Consider the following 17,773-nt stretch of genomic DNA (forward strand, 5'->3'; position numbering starts at 1 on the left):
TGCACATTTGCACGTGTAACTTTCCATGCGCAATACATTAGCACATGTATAAATTATTTCCTCACACAATCGCGAGTGTATTTTCCTACCGTGCTTCCACATAAGCACGTGTAATATTCCGTGTACATTTGCACGTGTAAGTAAATTAACCCTCGCAGGACTGCGAGTGTATTATAAATTTACCCTCGCAGAATCGCGAGTGTACACTTCCCGTACTTACTACTAGTACGTGTATCTCTTTAAAAATAATCCCACACCATGTTTAGGCAAGTGTGTACTTCTCCGGGACTCAGGGATGGCTCCGACATTGTTTTGAGTGAAGCCACGTGCATGCAAACTGTGAACTGCCTGTTGTATTACTTGCTGCCCCTTATTAATTTTCCTCAACTGATATCCGAACCTTTATTTAAGTCACTTTGGAGTGCTAAAACCCTGTCCCTCACCGGTTTAATAAAAGTTGTTTTGGACCCTGTTGTCCCTTAAACTAACGTCAGGGTACCTCCGTGACAGAGCCCCAGCAGAGCACAAAGATGGTCCTCTGCCATGTGGAGGAAAAAGCACAACTGGAGGGGAAAGCTGCAAGGAGGGTGAAGGGAACCAAGAAAAGAACCTTTGAGCCTATTAGCAGAAAAAGGAAGGATCAGCCAATTAAGGCTCATTGCTTAGTGTGGAAAGACACCTGGTGACAAATGGTAGGAAAAAGGCTGATGTACTCAATGCCTTATTCTCAGTTTTTTCTCATATGACATCTCCTCAGGCCTATCACGCCCCTGAACCTCCCACAGATGCTCTGGGAATAAAGCAGTACCCACAGTAGAAGAAGGAACAGAGAAGCTCTTACTACCAATTGTACATGCCCATGTTCAAGGGCTGACTTTCAGAGCCATCCAAGTGTGTTCAAGGAGCTCACATACATTCTGAATCTGGGTCACCCCTTCCTGCCCTCCCTGACGTCTGCACAACCATGGACACATAGGACCTCACATCCCCTCTGCCACAAACCAACTTTCAGTCATAGTATTGGAAGTACACAGAGGCAGCTGAAGGGAGGCTCTCAGCCTCCTCACTGCCAACCGCAGGAAATCAGTGGCTGCTGTTTGCACCCCTGAGCTAGGGGAAAGCTCTGGGAAGCTGGTCCGTCACCTGGGTCAGGGCTCTGCAGTGCCGTGCGGGTTTCTTCTTGCTGGAGGACAGGCAAATTCCTTTTCCCAGGAGCTGAAGTTGTGGCTGTGCAGAGCCTCGGATACCTGAGAGCCCGGGCGACACACCGAGCGGCTCTGGGGCAGGACTCAGGTCCGGGGCGGAGCTGTCGGAGGTAGAGGGGAGGGGAGAGGAGAGAGAGGAGAGGGAGAGGGAGAGGGAGAGGGAGAGGGAGAGGGAGAGGGAGAGGGAGAGGGAGAGGGAGAGGGAGAGGGAGAGGGAGAGGGAGAGGGAGAGGGAGAGGGAGAGGGAGAGGAGGAGGCGGTGCCGGAGCAGAGAGCCAGTGCTGGCTAGGCGCGGGCTGCAGAGTGACGGGATGTGTCGGTGTCGGGGCGCAAGGCTGGCGGGACTGGCCACGGTGCTCCTGGGTGCGTGGGGATGGCAGGGCTGAATGGGGGCCGAGGCTGAGGCTGGGGTGGCTCATGCAGGTCCCTCGATGCTGTCGTCTCCTCTGGCTTTTTCACGGATATATGGCCCTGACCAGCCTCTCTTCCATCCCACATTCTCTCTAGAAAACTAATTGCTATATTCTTTGTCCAGCACTCCCTGTTTCCCCTCTTTCCTCCTAGTCTTTCCTTATAACTCATTAAGTCATTCCTTCACCATGACACTTTATTTTTATCATTCCTTTGACCCTCCTTTTTGCTTTTTAAATTATTCTGCTCTTCCACCATTCATGCATTCATCTCTCCACCAACTATTAATGGGCATTTCTGTTACAGCACATGTTGACAGCTTCTGTAAACTCTTCTCCTCATAATCTCTCTATGTTCCTGACTTCTCCTGTGGGATTTGTCCTGGGAAACGGCAGGCGGGGCTGTGCAGTTTATCAGGTATATTTCTTATTTTTCTCCCCGGCAGTGGCTGTGGGCAGAGCGCAGGTGCAGCAGGACCCTTCGGCAGAGACCATCGAGGCCATCGCCATCAGCATCAACTGCTCACATCCCAACATAAAGACAAACGACTACATCTACTGGTATCGTCAGCTCCTGGACCGAGGTCCCGAACTCCTCGTGTGGGGTACTAAAGGCTCCAGACCTCTGTCGGACCCGCCAGGACGGTTGTCGGTGGCGGCAGACCGCCGGTCCAGCGCCCTGTGGCTCGAACGGCCCCGGCGCGGGGACGCGGCGGTGTATTACTGCGCCGTGGGAGACACGGGGAGAGGAGCCGGGGCTGCGGCCGGACACGAACCGCCGCGGGCGGGGTCGGGTGGGTTTGGGGGGGAGCGGGTGAACAACACCGGTCGGATCCGCCAGGGAGCGCTGCCGCTCCACCCGCCGGTGCTGCCTTGTCCCGCGGGCTCCGGGGCGGTTCCGTTGCCCGAGCGGCACCGGCACCAGCTTCAGCATCAACATCGGCATCGCCATTGACATTTCCGTTGTCACCCCCCGCGGGACGGAGACAGACATACCCCGTCACATCACGGTGGAATCGTGATCGGAGCAGTGTCGGTGTCCGGTGGTGGCCGGGAAAGAGCGACTGCAGCCGCCGGCCCCGCCGGCTCCCGGCGAGGAGCAGCGACATTCTGCTCTGCAGAGGGAGGTGGGCAGAGAGATCCTCCTGCCCACGGGCAACTGCACAGCCCTTGCTCCTGTTGCAATGACACTCCCATGGAACACACGGGAGCTCTTCTTGGGCTTTTGGTTTTCCCCAGCAGCACAGCCAAGGGACCCCTGAGCAGGTGCTTTCCTCTGCTCTGTAAACACAGGGACTCCTGTGCTAAAGTGCTAATGCAAAACTTGACTTAGAAAACAACAAGCAGAAGGGGTTTCATGTGTTGCTACTTTGTTAAAGCTCAGATATGCAATTTAAAACTGTGTCCTCCAGCTACACACTTTCAGGGAGATTTCATACATTTCCTGTTAGTGTTACAAAGTCATTGCATGGAGTTAGGAGCTCAAGCTCCACATCAACCAGGAACAGGGGATGTCAAGGTCACAGGCACCTTCAAACACTCCCCACAGTGGCTCATTATTGAGACCACAAGCTTGTGTGTCAGGAGTCAGAAGCTTGGCAGCTGAGGCCCAGGAGACAGCACAAAGCTTGCACTGGTCCCACTGACCGCAGCCCCAAGTGATGCCAGGTTTCTACTTGAAGAGTGAGACAGAAAGACATCGGCTAAGGTGCCCTGAGCAACTGGAGATCTGAGGTGAGTGAGAGCTGGCAGGAGGCCTCTGAGAAGAGACTGTGGGCTCCAGCCAGTCCCCAGGGGCATCTGTATGGCTCAAGTAGCTGACAGAGCTGTTCACAGCCCATGGTCAGAGGTTACAGAGGTACAGTGTGAAGGATCAGCCCTCCTCTCTGTCACAGCTGGACTTTCTAACTGTGTTTCCAGGACAAATAAGGCAGAGCAACAGACATGGCCAGTCCAGCACACAGATCTGCCACATGCTCACATGGTATTTATTGACCCCTCTTCTCATTGCCTTCTTCTGCCTTGCCACGCTTGCTCCCGGCCAAACTACCTTTCCTGGTCTCAGCTTCTTCCTCTAAATATCTCCAGGCTTGCAAAATCACCAAATGCTTTTCCATTGCATCCCATAATGAGGTTTGATACTGCTGTATTCAGAAACATTGATGAGTCTATGATGGTATTCTCACCCTTCTGAATGGCAGGAGAAGATCACTATGGACTGTTCTCCCTTGCTTGGGGGTGGTTGGACTTTCTGTGATCTCCAGAAGAAGGAAAAAGCTGTAGTTGATCTCTTCATAGGGCCTCTTCATGGCAGAAGTGGGGACTCTCAAGGACATCCAACTGAGAAGACTCGCTTCTTCATTCCCTCCCATCAGCTCTGTACACCCATTCCAAGATCCCCCCTGAACCCTCTCTTCCCCAAGCTGGGCACTGTCAGCCCTCTCAGTGTATCCTCATAGGAAAGATCCTCCAGTCCCTGCACCATTTTGCTAGTCTTGCTCCAGTATCTTTGTTGTACCAGGAGGCCCAGAACTGGAGCCAGAGCTCCAGAGTTGGCCTCACCAGCAGTGAGCAGAGAGGAAGGGTCAGGTCCCTTGTTCTGCTGGAGATGCACTTCCTACTGCAGCCCAGGCTGCTGTTGGCCTTCCTTGCCATGAGGGTCCATTGCCACAGCAGACACAGGAACACCTCAGAGCTGCTAAAACTGAGCAGGACACAGCAGTGAGTATTCAGGAGAAGTATCCCAGCTGCTTGTCCAGCTCTCACTCTTCCCTCAGCATGCAGCAATGTCCACTGTTGGAAAAGAGGACTCTTGATAGAAGATGTGACTCCTCCCGTGGTTTTACCTCCTTTCCAAAAAAATCCCTAAAGATATAAAGTGTCCTCCTAGCCCTGCGTCTGGGGATAAGTGAAAGCCTCAACATGTGAGCAAGACCCGTCAGCCAGGCACTGGACAAGAGTTTCTGTTGAACACCTTGAATTGTCTCCCTGCTCTTCCTGTGTCTCCTCCAGCTTAGGGACTGACCAGTGCTTTCCTGGGGCTGGGGTGGAGTCCCTGTGTCCCCGTGGGTTCTCTGCCCAACAGAAAAATGCTGATGGCTGTACTTCTGGGATGTGTCTTTCTGGGATCTTATTTACCCCAGGAACAGGAAACTTTCAGCATTTTGAGGAGCTCACTCACCTGAGCAAGTTCAGCAGAGGCCCCTGTAAGGGTGTGTGGAATGTGAGAGCAGCTGGTTCACTAAGGCTGGTTGATCAAGTCCCTTTTCCTTTCAAAGGGAAGAACAAAAGGAAAAGGGAAAGCGATAAACAAAGCATACAATGACACCAGTCTCTCAATAAGTGATAAGGGATGCAGGGAAGGAAACCAGAGCTCTGCAGCCTCTAACTGATGGGCCATTGGGAAACTGCAGGTGTAGATTTGAAGTGGGACAGGCTGAGCTGTGTAAGTGACGGGAAGTGACAAGAGCAACATAAGGATTCTGGATGTTTGAGAGGGTTGTGAAGGACTAGAGAACACTTCTGAAAGCATGTGTAGGGGAAGGGTCAAAGGAAGGGGGAAAGAGAAGACTGGAGAGGAGCAAGGGGACGGAACAGAAAGGAGGAAGAAAATAGAAGGCTGTACCGACAGCTGAGGCAGGACTGGTCAGTGCATTTGTTGGGATGATCCCTATGCCTGACCACTACAGTCCTCCTGCTTTCTTATTAAATCATTTCTTAACCATCCTTCTGTGTAACATCCCATGTTTGAGTGCCAGTAGTTGGGGAGAATGGTGTGAAAGAGAGAACTGGGTGCCAGTAACTGGATGGACTGTGCTGTGTGCAGCAAGACCTCCAGCCAGCAGCTGGAGAAGAGACGTCTGCTCCCAGGGTCTGTCAGTCTCTGTGTCAGTAGCTGGAGGAACAACATCGCACATGCACGTGTGAGAAGTCATTAGAGGGATCTCAGGGTTTTTTGGTGTTCTTTCTGAATTTAAGTTGATGCTCACGTGTGTTTGTGGAATTTTGTGGCATATTGCAAACTTGCTTGCCCTGTGAGTGGGAGGAAAAGTTGTATCTAAAGCCAAGACAATGTTGGGTAAGGTGGCCTAAGGCCAGCACATGACTGCTCAACAGACTGATACTAACAAGCCGTGGTAGTGTTTGAGGGATCCAAGAGTTTGGAGATAAGTGTGAGACGAGTAGGTGATTGTGTCCATCTCTTTGTCAGTGAACACCAGACTGGCCATGGCAGGGAGAAGGAGGAGCCCCAGGTGCTGGGTCAGAGGGCCCTGGCTCCAGGCAGGGCTATGAGATGGGTTGGGGGCCCATGCTGCTGTTTGAGGGGTGCAGGAATGCGGGTGTACTGGTGACTCCAGAGGGTGAGAGGGGGTGTGTTTGCACTATGGAAATGTGTGACCCAGGCATAATGGAGACAGTCCAATAAAGGGACACTTAGATGATGAAGAGACTGGAGCATCTCTGACATTGTGATAGACCAAGAAGCCTGGGACTGCTCAGCGCAGAGAAATCTCAGGGAGATCTCATCAGTGTCTGCAATTATCTGAAGGGAGGTTGTGAAGAACATGAAGCCAGGCTCTTCCCCATGGTGTCCAGTGACAGGACAAGAGGCACTTGGCACAAAGGAAAACAGTGGAGACCCTCTCTGAACACCAGGAAACACTCTTTCACTGTGAGGGTGAGTGAGCTCTGGCACAGGATGTCCAGAGTGGTTGTGGAGTCTCCATCCTTGGAGAACTTGCCTTCTTCAGTATCCCAAAGAGAAGCTGTGAAGAGAAAGATTTTAGATGCTTCTAGCACTTGACTGCAGGTTGAGGAGCCAGATGGAGCCAAACTCTGCTTGAGCACATTGCAAAAGGCAATGGACCTGGTTGGGAAAAGGAAAAATTCCTCCTGGAAACTTGGAATTGTGTTTTTTTAATGATAAAGGTGGAGCATGGGTGGAGATGGATCTCAGTTAGAATGAGACTCTGACTCCGCAGAATGTTGATTAAAATACTGGAGGTAAAACAAGAGTGTAAAAGATGATGGTACAGGTAATGTGATGCCCTTTCAATCGTGGGAACCCTGAGTTATGGAGCATGATGTGGAGCTCAAATTGGGTTTTAGCACATAGTGCAAATCCCAGCCATGCAGAGATTTCTGGTATTGTCATCTTTTCAGTTTTCATGGGACATTCTTAGAAATACACCACTCCTAATTTCTAGTGTTGAGTGAAAGGACGTTTATATGAAAGACCAGTGCTTCACTCCCAGATCAACACAAGGATGTGTTTGTGGCAACATTGCCCAATTTGTCAGGTGATCTACACAGCTCAGCACAACACAGGCCTGTGCCTGATCGGGTCAGGTTAACTTAACGATAATGAACAGTTTGTTACCTCTGCCATTACTGGTGCCTGGTATCATTCTGGAAAGTGAATGGGAGTAGGGGTCCCCACCTGCAGTACCCCCACCCCTTCACATGCCCTTTCAGCTCTGAGGTGCAAGGCTACCCCATCCCCACCCTTCACAGTGCAGCACTCCAATGGGTGCCCCATGTGCCTCCTGGGAGTAGGGGGTGACCTTCTGGTCCATCACCCTGTTCCCTGATGACCCCTCACCCTTTTTCCTAGACTAGGAGTACATTGTCATTGTCACATCTGGGTTTGCGGAACCCAGCAACCCCACTAGAGCCAGGTTCCTCTCTCACACTGTTGATTTTCCCAGCAGGAACAGGACACGGACAGAACCCCTGAGCAGGTCCACAGCAAAATAAACTCCTGATTTGGAGGATTTGAGGGAGAGATGTTGTTCCCAGGCAGCTGAGGAAAGAAAGGGAAAAAGAGAGAAACAGAAGAGACTTCTGTTCCCAAAGGAAATAACAGTGTCACCAGAAAGCTCAGGACCCCAGAGGAAGATGTGAAACCTCCATGGGGAAAGAACCCTCGGATGTCCTAAATGGCCCAGAAGTGGCTGTGCAGAATAGCAGGCGATTCCAGTTCAGGCTTTGAGAATTCCACTGTGAGCTGACTGGGAACAGCCCCTTCCCATGACTGGGGCTCTCAGAGTGCCCAGGACCCCTCATTGTGGAAATGCTGACAAAGCCTTTGGCTGAGGGAGCCACAGGTGTTGCTGCTGGAGGAGGGAGAAACCCAGAAGGAGCATTTGAGGCACAGGAAGAACAGATCAGTTGTCTTCCCCACTTCTACATTTGCTCCCCCACCAGAGTGGTTTCCGGTAGCTCTGGTATCTCGGGGCTGGGAGGTGCTTTTCTGACTCTCTCACTCAACAAGCAGGTCGGTCTTGTCATGCACCTCGGGTATCTTGTCCTCACTGCCTTTCTGGAGCAACTGCTGGGTAAGTCTTGGATTTTCCTCAACACAGTCTTTCTTCTTCTGTAGAAACCCCCACCAGCCTTATCAGGTTCATTTGGGAAAATATTCTTGAATTACAGGAGAACACTGGGACACATTAGCTCACATTTGTGTTTTTGCATTGGCTCTCTCAAGGTGTTTTTACTGTTCAAAAGGGGAGAGGACATCTCAGACCTCTTCTCCTGCTTTTCTATTGCCTTCAATCCTTCTCTCTCTGTCTCTCTTCTCTGATCCACAGGCTGTCTTCATGGGAGATCCCAGCTGTCTCTACACTCTCACATTTCTCCGTTTTCAACAGAAATTAGCAGAGCTTGTCAAAGCTGCCCCAGGGACTATAAAGCTCTCATGCGATTGACATTAATAGGGGTTCCATTCTGCCTCCTGGCTGGCACATCAGCCACGGCTTCCAGTTTTCTCCTTTTTGTTGTTGTCCCAGCCTGGGTGCCCTTATTTCAAGCTCAGCATTCTGTACACTCAGGGAGTCAGGAGACCTGTAAATGAGAAGTATGGGGAAGAAAGATGATTTTTTTCTATAGCTCCATGGATGGCTCAGCCTGCTGGAGGGGTGCTGGTCCCCAGACATGAAGGTCAGGCAAGACAGGCTGTTCCCTGGTCCTCTGGGCAGTAGGAGCAGGAGCATGGACACAGCACAGCTCTCCTCAGAATCCACACTGACCTGTGATCTCCGCCCTCCTGCCCAGAACTACTGTCTGCCTCCTTGTCCCCAGGCAAGAAGACAAGGCTAGGGGACAAGCAACCTTCTCTAGCAGGGTTTTGCATCCGTTCCTGATTTGCTTCCCAGGGCCCTTCCCTGCAGAGCTGCTGACCTTCACTTTCTTCCAGGCACCATGGGGCAGGTCACTGTCACCCAGCAAGAAGGACAAGTCACAGTGAAGCAGAAAGACACCTTCCAAACTACCTGCACATACCAGACCTCGTACTTTCAAGGATTGCTCTGGTACCAGCAGAGGAAAGGCCAAGCTCCCCAGCTGGTCTCATATCACGCAGGATCTGGCCTGAAGCGCAGTGACCGTCTCAGCACAACTCTGAACACCACGGGGAAATACAGCGTCCTGCAGGTGAAGGAAGTCGAGGTCTCTGACAGTGCCTTGTACCTTTGTGCTGTGCAAGACACCCTGGTGCAGGGAGCTTCCTTGGCTGTGCAAGAACCCCGGGGAGGGAGGGGATGTGTCTGTGCAAGGCTGAGCTTGTGGGATGGGGCCCTGAGCTGTGCCCTGGCAGCGCTGCTTCCCCTGTGCCCCCAGGGATCTGCAGGGGAAGATCCTGTGATGTCATGTTTTCTGCCCATTCCAGACACCATTTATGAACACATGATATTCAATATTCTCATACCACAGTAGGTGAAGGCAGTATCCTCTTTTTGTCAATGCATGGGAAGGTCCACTGTCTGGTAAAGTGCAAGCAGCACACACATGAACATTTGTATTGACATATTAACGATTTGTTCATCTTGAGCACTGGTCATAACCACAAGAACATCTCTCATCTGCAACAATATCTGGTTTAGTCTTGTCTTGAGGTGGACACACATTCAAACTGGTTTCATTGTATTATTCCCCTCCTGATCTTCAGCCATTGAAGTTGATGTTAAGATGCGCTGTAACTTTTCTGTCCCCTCTTGTGCCAGATTCACTGCACCCCCGGCCCAGCCAAACCAGCAGCACTTTGGCCCAGGCTCCAAAGGAGGTAAAGGCCTGAGCTGCAGCCAGGCCAATAACTCCTTTTAGGAAACCCACAAGGAAGCAGGATAGCAAACGAACACTGACAAATTGTGGGTGCACGAATCTCATACAGACCTTTCCCACTGTCTGCAATTTGACTAGAAGTCAACCACCTCATTCTATAAATATGACAGCCTGAGTGAGCCCACTTTGAGCTCTCTCTGCTAAATAAGCTGGCTGTACAGCAAAGGTTTTACTGCTCACAGGTCAGTGGATGATCACAATTTAAATTTCTGATTAATCATTTACCTGAAGTAAATGCATACTGAAAATAATGAATCATCTAGAAGCATAAAGCTGTGTTCTTTTTTATACACTCCCTGCTTCATGTTACTTAGTGAGCTGAATTTGCTGCTATTGTTAAGCTGTCAAATTCTGCTCATATTTACCAAAAACAACTACAAACTACACTGAACACGTACAAGATAAGGTCTAGTTCGCGTTTTGCTGGAAAGAATTAAATTCATTGAGGAAAAAATAATGATCCCAAGGGTAACACAAAGACATTACAGACATCTGCAAAATGAGGCCTGATTTGCACTTTGCTGACAAGAAAAGTATTTATTCAGACAAAACAGTACCTGCAAGGCTATGGACTATAATCAGTGTTTACAGCTGAACAAAATACAGGCACATGTGAGATCAGTGAAAAAGATACAATGAGAAGCAAGAAGACCCCAAACTAAGATATTGCTATTGGACAGAAACATGGTATGAATGGTCTTTAAAGATACGAAAGTCTATGGTTTTCTGTGTTCAGGTTGGAACTCTGAGCAGGTACCCAGATTGAGTCAGCCCTCCTGCTATTCTACTCCTTTTCTTAAAAAAAAAAAAATATATATATATATATATATATATATATATATACATATATTTATTTCTGAGAATTTTGTTTCCTGAAAGTTTCCTCCATGAAATGACATCAGGCCTCCCCTGAAAGTCTGGCTCTGGATGTCTAAAACACAGACTGGGGAGAGAATGGTTATCAGGGAGGGAAAATGCCTGAAATTTTGCTCCACAAATGGGTATCAGGCTCCTGTGGAGAAGGGAAGCAGCATTCGGCTTGGCATATTTCCTCCATGCAGTCAATAATAGAGTGAACCTGTCACCAAAATCTTTTAAGGCGCACTTTTCTTTGAGAAACCTTAACATTGTTCTGCAGTAAGCAGAGCCCTAAATCACTCCCCTGTGACATCTATCCGTTGGTATGATAATAAACCAAAACAAATACAGACAAAAGTGCAGCTCCCAGCATGAGACATCCATGGGTATTCATTCCCCTGTTCTCCCTGGGGAGGCAGCAAAAGGCTCAACCTCATTTCAGCAGGTGTCTCGTCTTTGCCACCAGAACAGTAGGTTGAGGGAAGGTTTCCTCCCCCTCTACTCTGCCCTGGTGGGTCCGCACCTGGAGTAATGTGTCCAGTTCTGGGTTCCCCAATTTAAGAAGGACAAGGAATTACTGGAGAAAGTTCAGCGGAGGGGCACAAAGATGATGAGGGGGCTGGAGCATCTTTCTTATGAGGAGAGACTGAGAGAGCTGTGTCTGTTCATCCTGGAGAAAAGAAGGCTGAGAGGGGATCTTATTCATGCTTATAAATACCTCAAGCTTGGTTGTCAAGGTGATTGGACCAGACTCTTTTCAGTGGTGCCCAATGATGAGAGGCAATGGGCAAAGACTGAAACACAGGAGATTCCATCTAAACGTGCAGAAACTTCTTTACTTTGCAGGTGACAGAGCCCAGGAACAGGCTGCCCAGAGAGGTTGTGGAGTCTCCTTCTCTGGAGACATTCAAAACCTGTTTGGACACAATCCTGCGTGGTCTGCTCTGGTGACCATGCTTTAGCAGGTGGGTTGGACTAGATGGTCTCCAGGCATCCCTGCAACCCCAGCCATTCTGTGATTCTGTGATCATCACCCCAAGGAATCCATGTAGACGTTCAGTTTTCTAGTGGGAGCTGGTCAGTTCCTTCTGCTCATATTGTGCTATGAACTGGCAGTTGTGACAGCAAGTGTCCTGTGTCTGCTTCATCAGGAATGAACTTCACAGTTCTCTTTCCCTAATGGGTCTTTGGTTTGGTTTGGTTTTTGTTTGTTTGATTGTTTGTTTCTTTTGTTTGTTTGTTTGTTGTTTGTTTGTTTGTTTGTTTTTCCTGAGCACAGAGGTGGCTCCTCAACAGAAACAGCTCCACAAACAGCAGCTGCTGCAGAAACTCCACATACAGGGCCAGTCAGTGTCCCTCACTCTGCTTGGTCAGGGAGGACAGATGCAGCACAGCCGCTGCTTTACAGACAATACCTCTCCAAGCTTCTCCTGGTCACATGTGTGACCTCTGAATGCCTGTACCAGCCTGGGCCCCACACCCCTGGGCAAACACATGGCCTACCCCAGCACAACAGCACAGCCCAGAAAAAAGCTGCATTGCCATTGGCCAACAGGAGCAAATGTCACACCAGCTTTGAAAAGCGTCAAGATTGCCCAAAGCAGCTGTGACATTCTATGCTTTTAACGTGTAACCATTCTCAGTCTTCTTGGGAGCTGCACACCCCAGTCCCCAGGAAGGAAACACCGGGCAGCCGGTGACCTGAAACCATAGCAGGAGCCCCTGAGTTTCTAAATTTCAGGTATAACTTGTATAGGCTAGACCGAGAAAAGAAGAGCGGGAGTCAGGAGTGAGTATATCCCAGACCCCAGCCCTGGTCAGTCAGTGTCCACACTAGCAGGGTGCAGGATCCCATGGGCAACTTTTCTGACCTCATTCTCTGCTGCAGGACAAAAATGGAGGGGCACGAGCAAAGCAGGACATGGATGGGGTGTATGGAGGGCAAATTTTTGATGCAGGCAATCCATTAATGGAACAGAGGAGAGGCTGCATTGGACATGCTACTCACAAATGAAGAAGAACAGTTGGATGATGTAGAGTTCAAGGGCAGCCTTGCCTGCATTGGCCAAAAGGCTGTGGAGCTCCAGATCCTGAAAGGACTGACCAGGACAAACAGGATGACTACTGCCCCAGACTATAGAAGAGCCCATGTCAGTCTTGTCAGGGACCTACCTGCTTGGCAGGGTGCCATGAGAAACTGTGCTGTAGAGCAGAAGGCATCAGGAGAGCTGGATACCCATCAAGAACATCCTCTTCAGAGCACAAGAATGGTCCTCTGCAATGTGGCAGCAGGGTGACACTGTGGGGCGCAACCACAGCCCCATGGGGACACACATCTCCAAAACCCAGTAACCTACGGGCACAATCCTCCCTACTGCAAGCTGAGCAGATATGAGAGGAATATTTTCCCCAACTGGATATTAAGTCTTTTCCTCAAATAGATCATGGCCTGTGGCATATCAGGGTGTTCTTGGAGCCCATCCCAATCTGTAAGCAGTTAGTACCTTCCTGGCTGCAAGGAAGACAATTTTTTCACCTTTCCCTCACTCTTACTTTGTAGATACTCATCACTTTATTCTTGGGGTAGTGGGGCAGATTTCCATGAATTAGGGTTACTTCTGCCCTGGTATCCAGCAGAGACATAACCTGTTGTTTATTGTGCTGGGCCCACAGGGTTACAAGCAGAACATAAAGACCATGTTTATTTCCACCCATGCCTGTGCCTGTACCCGTCCCTCTCCCCATGCTGAAGAGGGGACAACCCTTCCCTGGGCTTGTTTGCAGGGAAGGGAGGATGCCACTCTGTGCACCCCCTGCCCCACGGCTCCACCTCACCATTTTGTGCCCAGACCCCTTTGAGATGCTGAGTCTGCATCTCACACAGGGCTGGATGCTTCAGCTCCAAACATCCCCATGTTCACTACAAACACAATAGTAACAGCATTAGCATACCATGAGTTTTCCTTACTTTTTTTTGTTCTACCCTGTCTTTCCTGAAATAAGTTAATTCTTCAGATGGGCTGGGACATTCAGCTAATTCTTCCTCACTTTCTCAATTCACCAGGAGAATCACCTGGCCAAGTGTCCTATGACAGCCCCCCATGCCTGTGTGTGGGGCCAGGCAGGCATTTGGTGTCTCTCTTCTTCACTATCCTTTCTCTAAAAAGGCATTTCCCACTAGGACCTGCTGACTACACCAAGTGTTTTGCACCAGGAGCTGCTGCTTTGTTTAGATTCCCTGACTCCCCTTAAATATGAAGCACGATGTTCATGGGATGGAATACTCTTGTTGATCAGTTTGGATGTCAGTCAAGATCTGTCCCATCTGTGACCCCCTTCCCTGATGCCTCACACCTGTGGGCAGAGCACTCACAATGTCCTTGGCTCTCAGACAAGAGCAATTAAAAATGTTAACTCTGTGCTGGGGTGTTATCTCTTGTTCTCAAATGGAATCCAAAAAAGGAATATACTGACTATGAAAAAGGAAGCTTTCTAACTGCATGGAGAAAATTAACTTATTTTCAGTCAAATCAGCACACCTATGAAGAAAGAGAAGGCAGTAGAGTTGATCCTATATCCTTCAGATGCAGGAGTCCCAAGCTGTAACATGTAGTGTCAAACAGGCAGCTCCAATCAGGACACACCACAACACATATATGCTGCTCATGGAAGTGTGTCTTTTGGTCCATCAAGCTTTTAGAAGATTTTTATAAAATAAAATATCTCTATTTATAATTTCTGCTATGAAACAGGAAAAATGTTTGCATGAGAACTTCTTACTGCATTTTAGACACAGGGAAGTACACCCAGAGAATGTAACCACGGGCACCGAGCAGGAGCTGCCTCCAGGCTCATCAGTTACAATCGACTGGATGAATTTTGCCTCTGGCCAAGGGATCTGTGCAGTGCAACATTGCCCTGAAGGGCAAACTCTGCATATAGCACAGCAGAGGACAAAGCCTCCTCAGTAATCTGTCACATGGATCATTAACTCCTTGATGTACAGGGATCTTTGGCTGAGGGTGACGGCACCCTGCCACTTGTTTACATCATGAGGACAAATACCAGCTCTTGGACCTACTCAGAGCAGCTTTCACGTCCTTGTTTCTTGGGGTCTACATCAACGGGTTGGGCAGGGGATTAAGAATCATGTAAAGAACGACCACTGCTCTGCCTGGTTGAAGGCAGCTCCCATGTAGGTGAAGAAATATGGGCCATAGAAACAGGCCACAGCAAGGAAATGAGAAGCACAGGATGAGACAGCTCAGTGCCTAAATTCTGAAAAGCAGAGCCACAGAGTAATTTAAATCACCATTAAATAAAACAACCTCAGGCAACAATGCCAACAGTTTCAAGTGTAAAACCTGCCTGGATCCTGTGTCCCTTTCCTACCGATCCAACGTCTCCTCATTTGTGCAGCAAAGCCGGGAATCATGCTAAGAGCCTGTGGCAGCCCTCTAGCAGTGCTTTGCAGAAGGGCTTGCTCATCTGTCAGGAATAATGTCATTCCTCCCTCTTCATCAAGGACAATTACAGATGGTATCATCAATGTGAAGGACCTGAGGTACGTTGCAGTTGTTGCAAGGTTTAGTGCAATAAGGTTAGGAAGTGCAGCTATTCTGCTTTTAAAGACACATATTAAGAGAGCAACTAGGGAGGAAAGATTTCAAACATGCAAGTGAAACTTTTGGCTTTCAGCCATTCTGAGATATGCTTCGTCAGCCACAATGCCCTTTACTTGGAGGACATGAGTGTACAGATTTCCATCATTCCACCTGGAAAAAAAATATATGAGGCTGTAGTGGCTACCAAGCGACATTTCCACCAAACAAAGAGGCTGAGATGTACATTTAAAAGTACCCTTTCTCAGCTCCAAGGGATGGTGCCCAAATTAGGAGCCACTGCAGAGTGTCCCAACTTCCCATTCTTTTGTCAATGGAGAAGGATCATCTTGAACCCTCACCTGCTTCCACTCCAAAGTAACATGCTTCTTCTTTGGCAGCTTGGGGAGTTTCCACATGGGGAAGGACCACATAGAGACCAGGCTTGAATGCAGCAGAACTTTAATGCGTACAAGAGGGAAACAAAGTCACTGCAAGTGGAGGACAGCAATGCAGGAATCCAAAGGGGAATCCCAAGGTCTGCAGTCCATGGTCATGAAGAAGTTTGTGCATGATGTTCATTTGCCTGCCCCACAGAGGGAGAAAAGACAGCTGATCCCCACCAGGCTGGACCTGGGGAACCCTTGTTGCCAAGAGGAACCAGAGGAAACAAAGAAAAAGGTAAAAAAGGTAAAGCCATTCAGCTCTACTGAAAACAGCCAATATCTCAGTCCTTTCCCAACACCATGTTTTGAGTTCCTCAAGGTGTCTCCCTGGGCCTTTCCCAGAGTCTTTATCAACGCAGGTACCTTCTGCCAAAGTAGCGGCTGGAAATGCCAGACAGTTCACAGCAGCCAGAGTTGATGGGCACTCCATCACAGCTGAGGATTCTGCCAACAGCAGCAGAGGTGGAGGAGCCCACAACGGTGTTCTGTGGGAAGGAGCTGAGGATGGGGCCAGGCAGGGTCACCACAACAGGCGAGGGCTCAATGACAACTCTGGAGTCCTGGCACTGCCTGACACAGGGCTCATTGCAGCTGTTGGCCAGCGGGGTCGGGCCACAGGGCTGGCAGGGCAGGCACTGGTCACAGCAGGACATGTCTTGAGAGCAGAGGTTCACCTGGGAGAGAGGGCAGGGAGAAGGCAGGGCATAAAAGCAGAAAAGAAGTAGCCTGGTTACCCTCTCCAAAAGCAGCCAAGGCCACTACTGAGTGGGGAGCTTGAAGACATGCCAGGAGGCGCACAACCTTCACTGTCCTACAAGGAGCCTCACAACACAGGGTGGATCTCTTAGTGAAAAACCAAAACAGCCCTCTGCAGCCTCCCAGCCTCTCTCCAAGCAGAACTTCTCACCCCTTCCATATCCCATGACAAGGAGATGCAAACTGAGGAAAGGACATAGCCAATATGAGCAGAGATGTCCGTCAGTGACAGATGTCAAGTTGGAAGAGAATCAGAAGGGACTTCATACTTACCTGGTTCCCAGGAGGAAGAAGGCAAGAGAAGTGGATGAGAGAGCACGGACTTGGGCTGCCTTTTATACCTGCCCTTCATTGCCGCAGGACCAGAGGCACCCTTGGCAGAGGTAATAATTTTCGGACAAGCTCATCTTGAATGCAAACATATGGGCTGTGCTTTAGCTTCCAACACTGCTGCCTTTTCATTTCCAGGCTTGTACCATGCTCATTCTCCAGCGAAGGCTTTGTCTGATCTATGGGATTAAAGGCCCCTGGATTTCCCAGGCAGGAATGCAGACAGAAGACTCAGTTCAGGTGCTGGATCGGTCTGAGAGAAGGCAAATGATGTCATTCTGGGTCACTCTCTGTTCTTGATATACCAGTCTCAGGAAGAAGCTGCAACCATAATCGACTGCATGCCCATGGGCTCTCATGCATGAGGATGTGACAACTCCTCATCTTTCCTTAACTTCTCAGCTCACCCTGATGGTTTTTGTGAGTGTTGTGTTGCTTGAATTTGACACCATCCTGCCTAACACTGCCCCAGGAGTCATCAGCAGAGTCCATGAACTTCTCTTAATGTGATGGTTCAAGGTGTTGCTATGTGTGTTCTTTTCCAGTATGTACTTGCAAGCAGCCAAGTTTATGCAGATGGACATTTGTGTATAATTGCACACTGGTGTGCACGAGTCTAAGTATGTATGTCCTTGTCTGTCAACCATCACAACAAAACGTGCGGTTCATTGCAGGGACACTCTCTACTGCTCATTCCATGAGCACCACAGAGCAGCAGGTTCCCAGGACCTGAAGGAATCCGAGTGCAGCTGTGTGATGTTTGCACCAGCCTGCCAGATATCTGCCCAGGGAAGAGAAATGCAGCCCCTGTCTCCTGAGCCCTCCTTCTCCTGCCCATCCAAATCTGTCACTTCCCTGCTGTTGATTTCAGCTCACAACAAGGATGATTTCAGTCCAGTTTGAATCCTTGGTTTAATTCAGTGTAACAACACTGGTTTTGTCTCAGCATGGCTGGCAGCCTCCCCTCCCTGCATCTCCAGACCAGGAAACGCCTGCTCTCCCCAGCACTAGAGAGTTCAAAAGGAGGGGTTTGCTTTGTGGGCAAG

At 49.5% G+C, this 17,773-nt stretch overlaps 2 long non-coding RNA genes and 1 gene segment (V, D, J or C); 1 reads left to right on the forward strand and 2 right to left on the reverse strand.

Annotated features, from left to right (window-relative positions):
• The first annotated feature begins 1,457 nt into the window (after positions 1-1,457).
• LOC135576214 (T cell receptor alpha variable 4-like) lies at positions 1,458-3,651 on the forward strand. The segment is given in 2 exon segments: positions 1,458-1,568; positions 2,062-3,651. Coding segments are annotated over 2 exon segments (561 nt in total).
• Positions 3,652-14,249: 10,598 nt separating this feature from the next.
• Positions 14,250-15,656, reverse strand: LOC135576217 (uncharacterized). Its single transcript, XR_010467830.1, has 2 exons — positions 15,558-15,656; positions 14,250-15,369 (listed from the first exon to the last, which is right to left on the reverse strand). It is a non-coding gene; the product is annotated as an uncharacterized LOC135576217 (long non-coding RNA).
• A 577-nt stretch (positions 15,657-16,233) lies between these two features.
• LOC135576216 (uncharacterized) lies at positions 16,234-16,664 on the reverse strand. Its single transcript, XR_010467829.1, has 2 exons — positions 16,443-16,664; positions 16,234-16,315 (listed from the first exon to the last, which is right to left on the reverse strand). It is a non-coding gene; the product is annotated as an uncharacterized LOC135576216 (long non-coding RNA).
• Positions 16,665-17,773: the final 1,109 nt, after the last annotated feature.

The sequence above is a fragment of the Columba livia genome, chromosome 23 (assembly GCF_036013475.1).
Source record: "Columba livia isolate bColLiv1 breed racing homer chromosome 23, bColLiv1.pat.W.v2, whole genome shotgun sequence".
In the NCBI taxonomy this organism is placed as follows: domain Eukaryota; kingdom Metazoa; phylum Chordata; class Aves; order Columbiformes; family Columbidae; genus Columba; species Columba livia.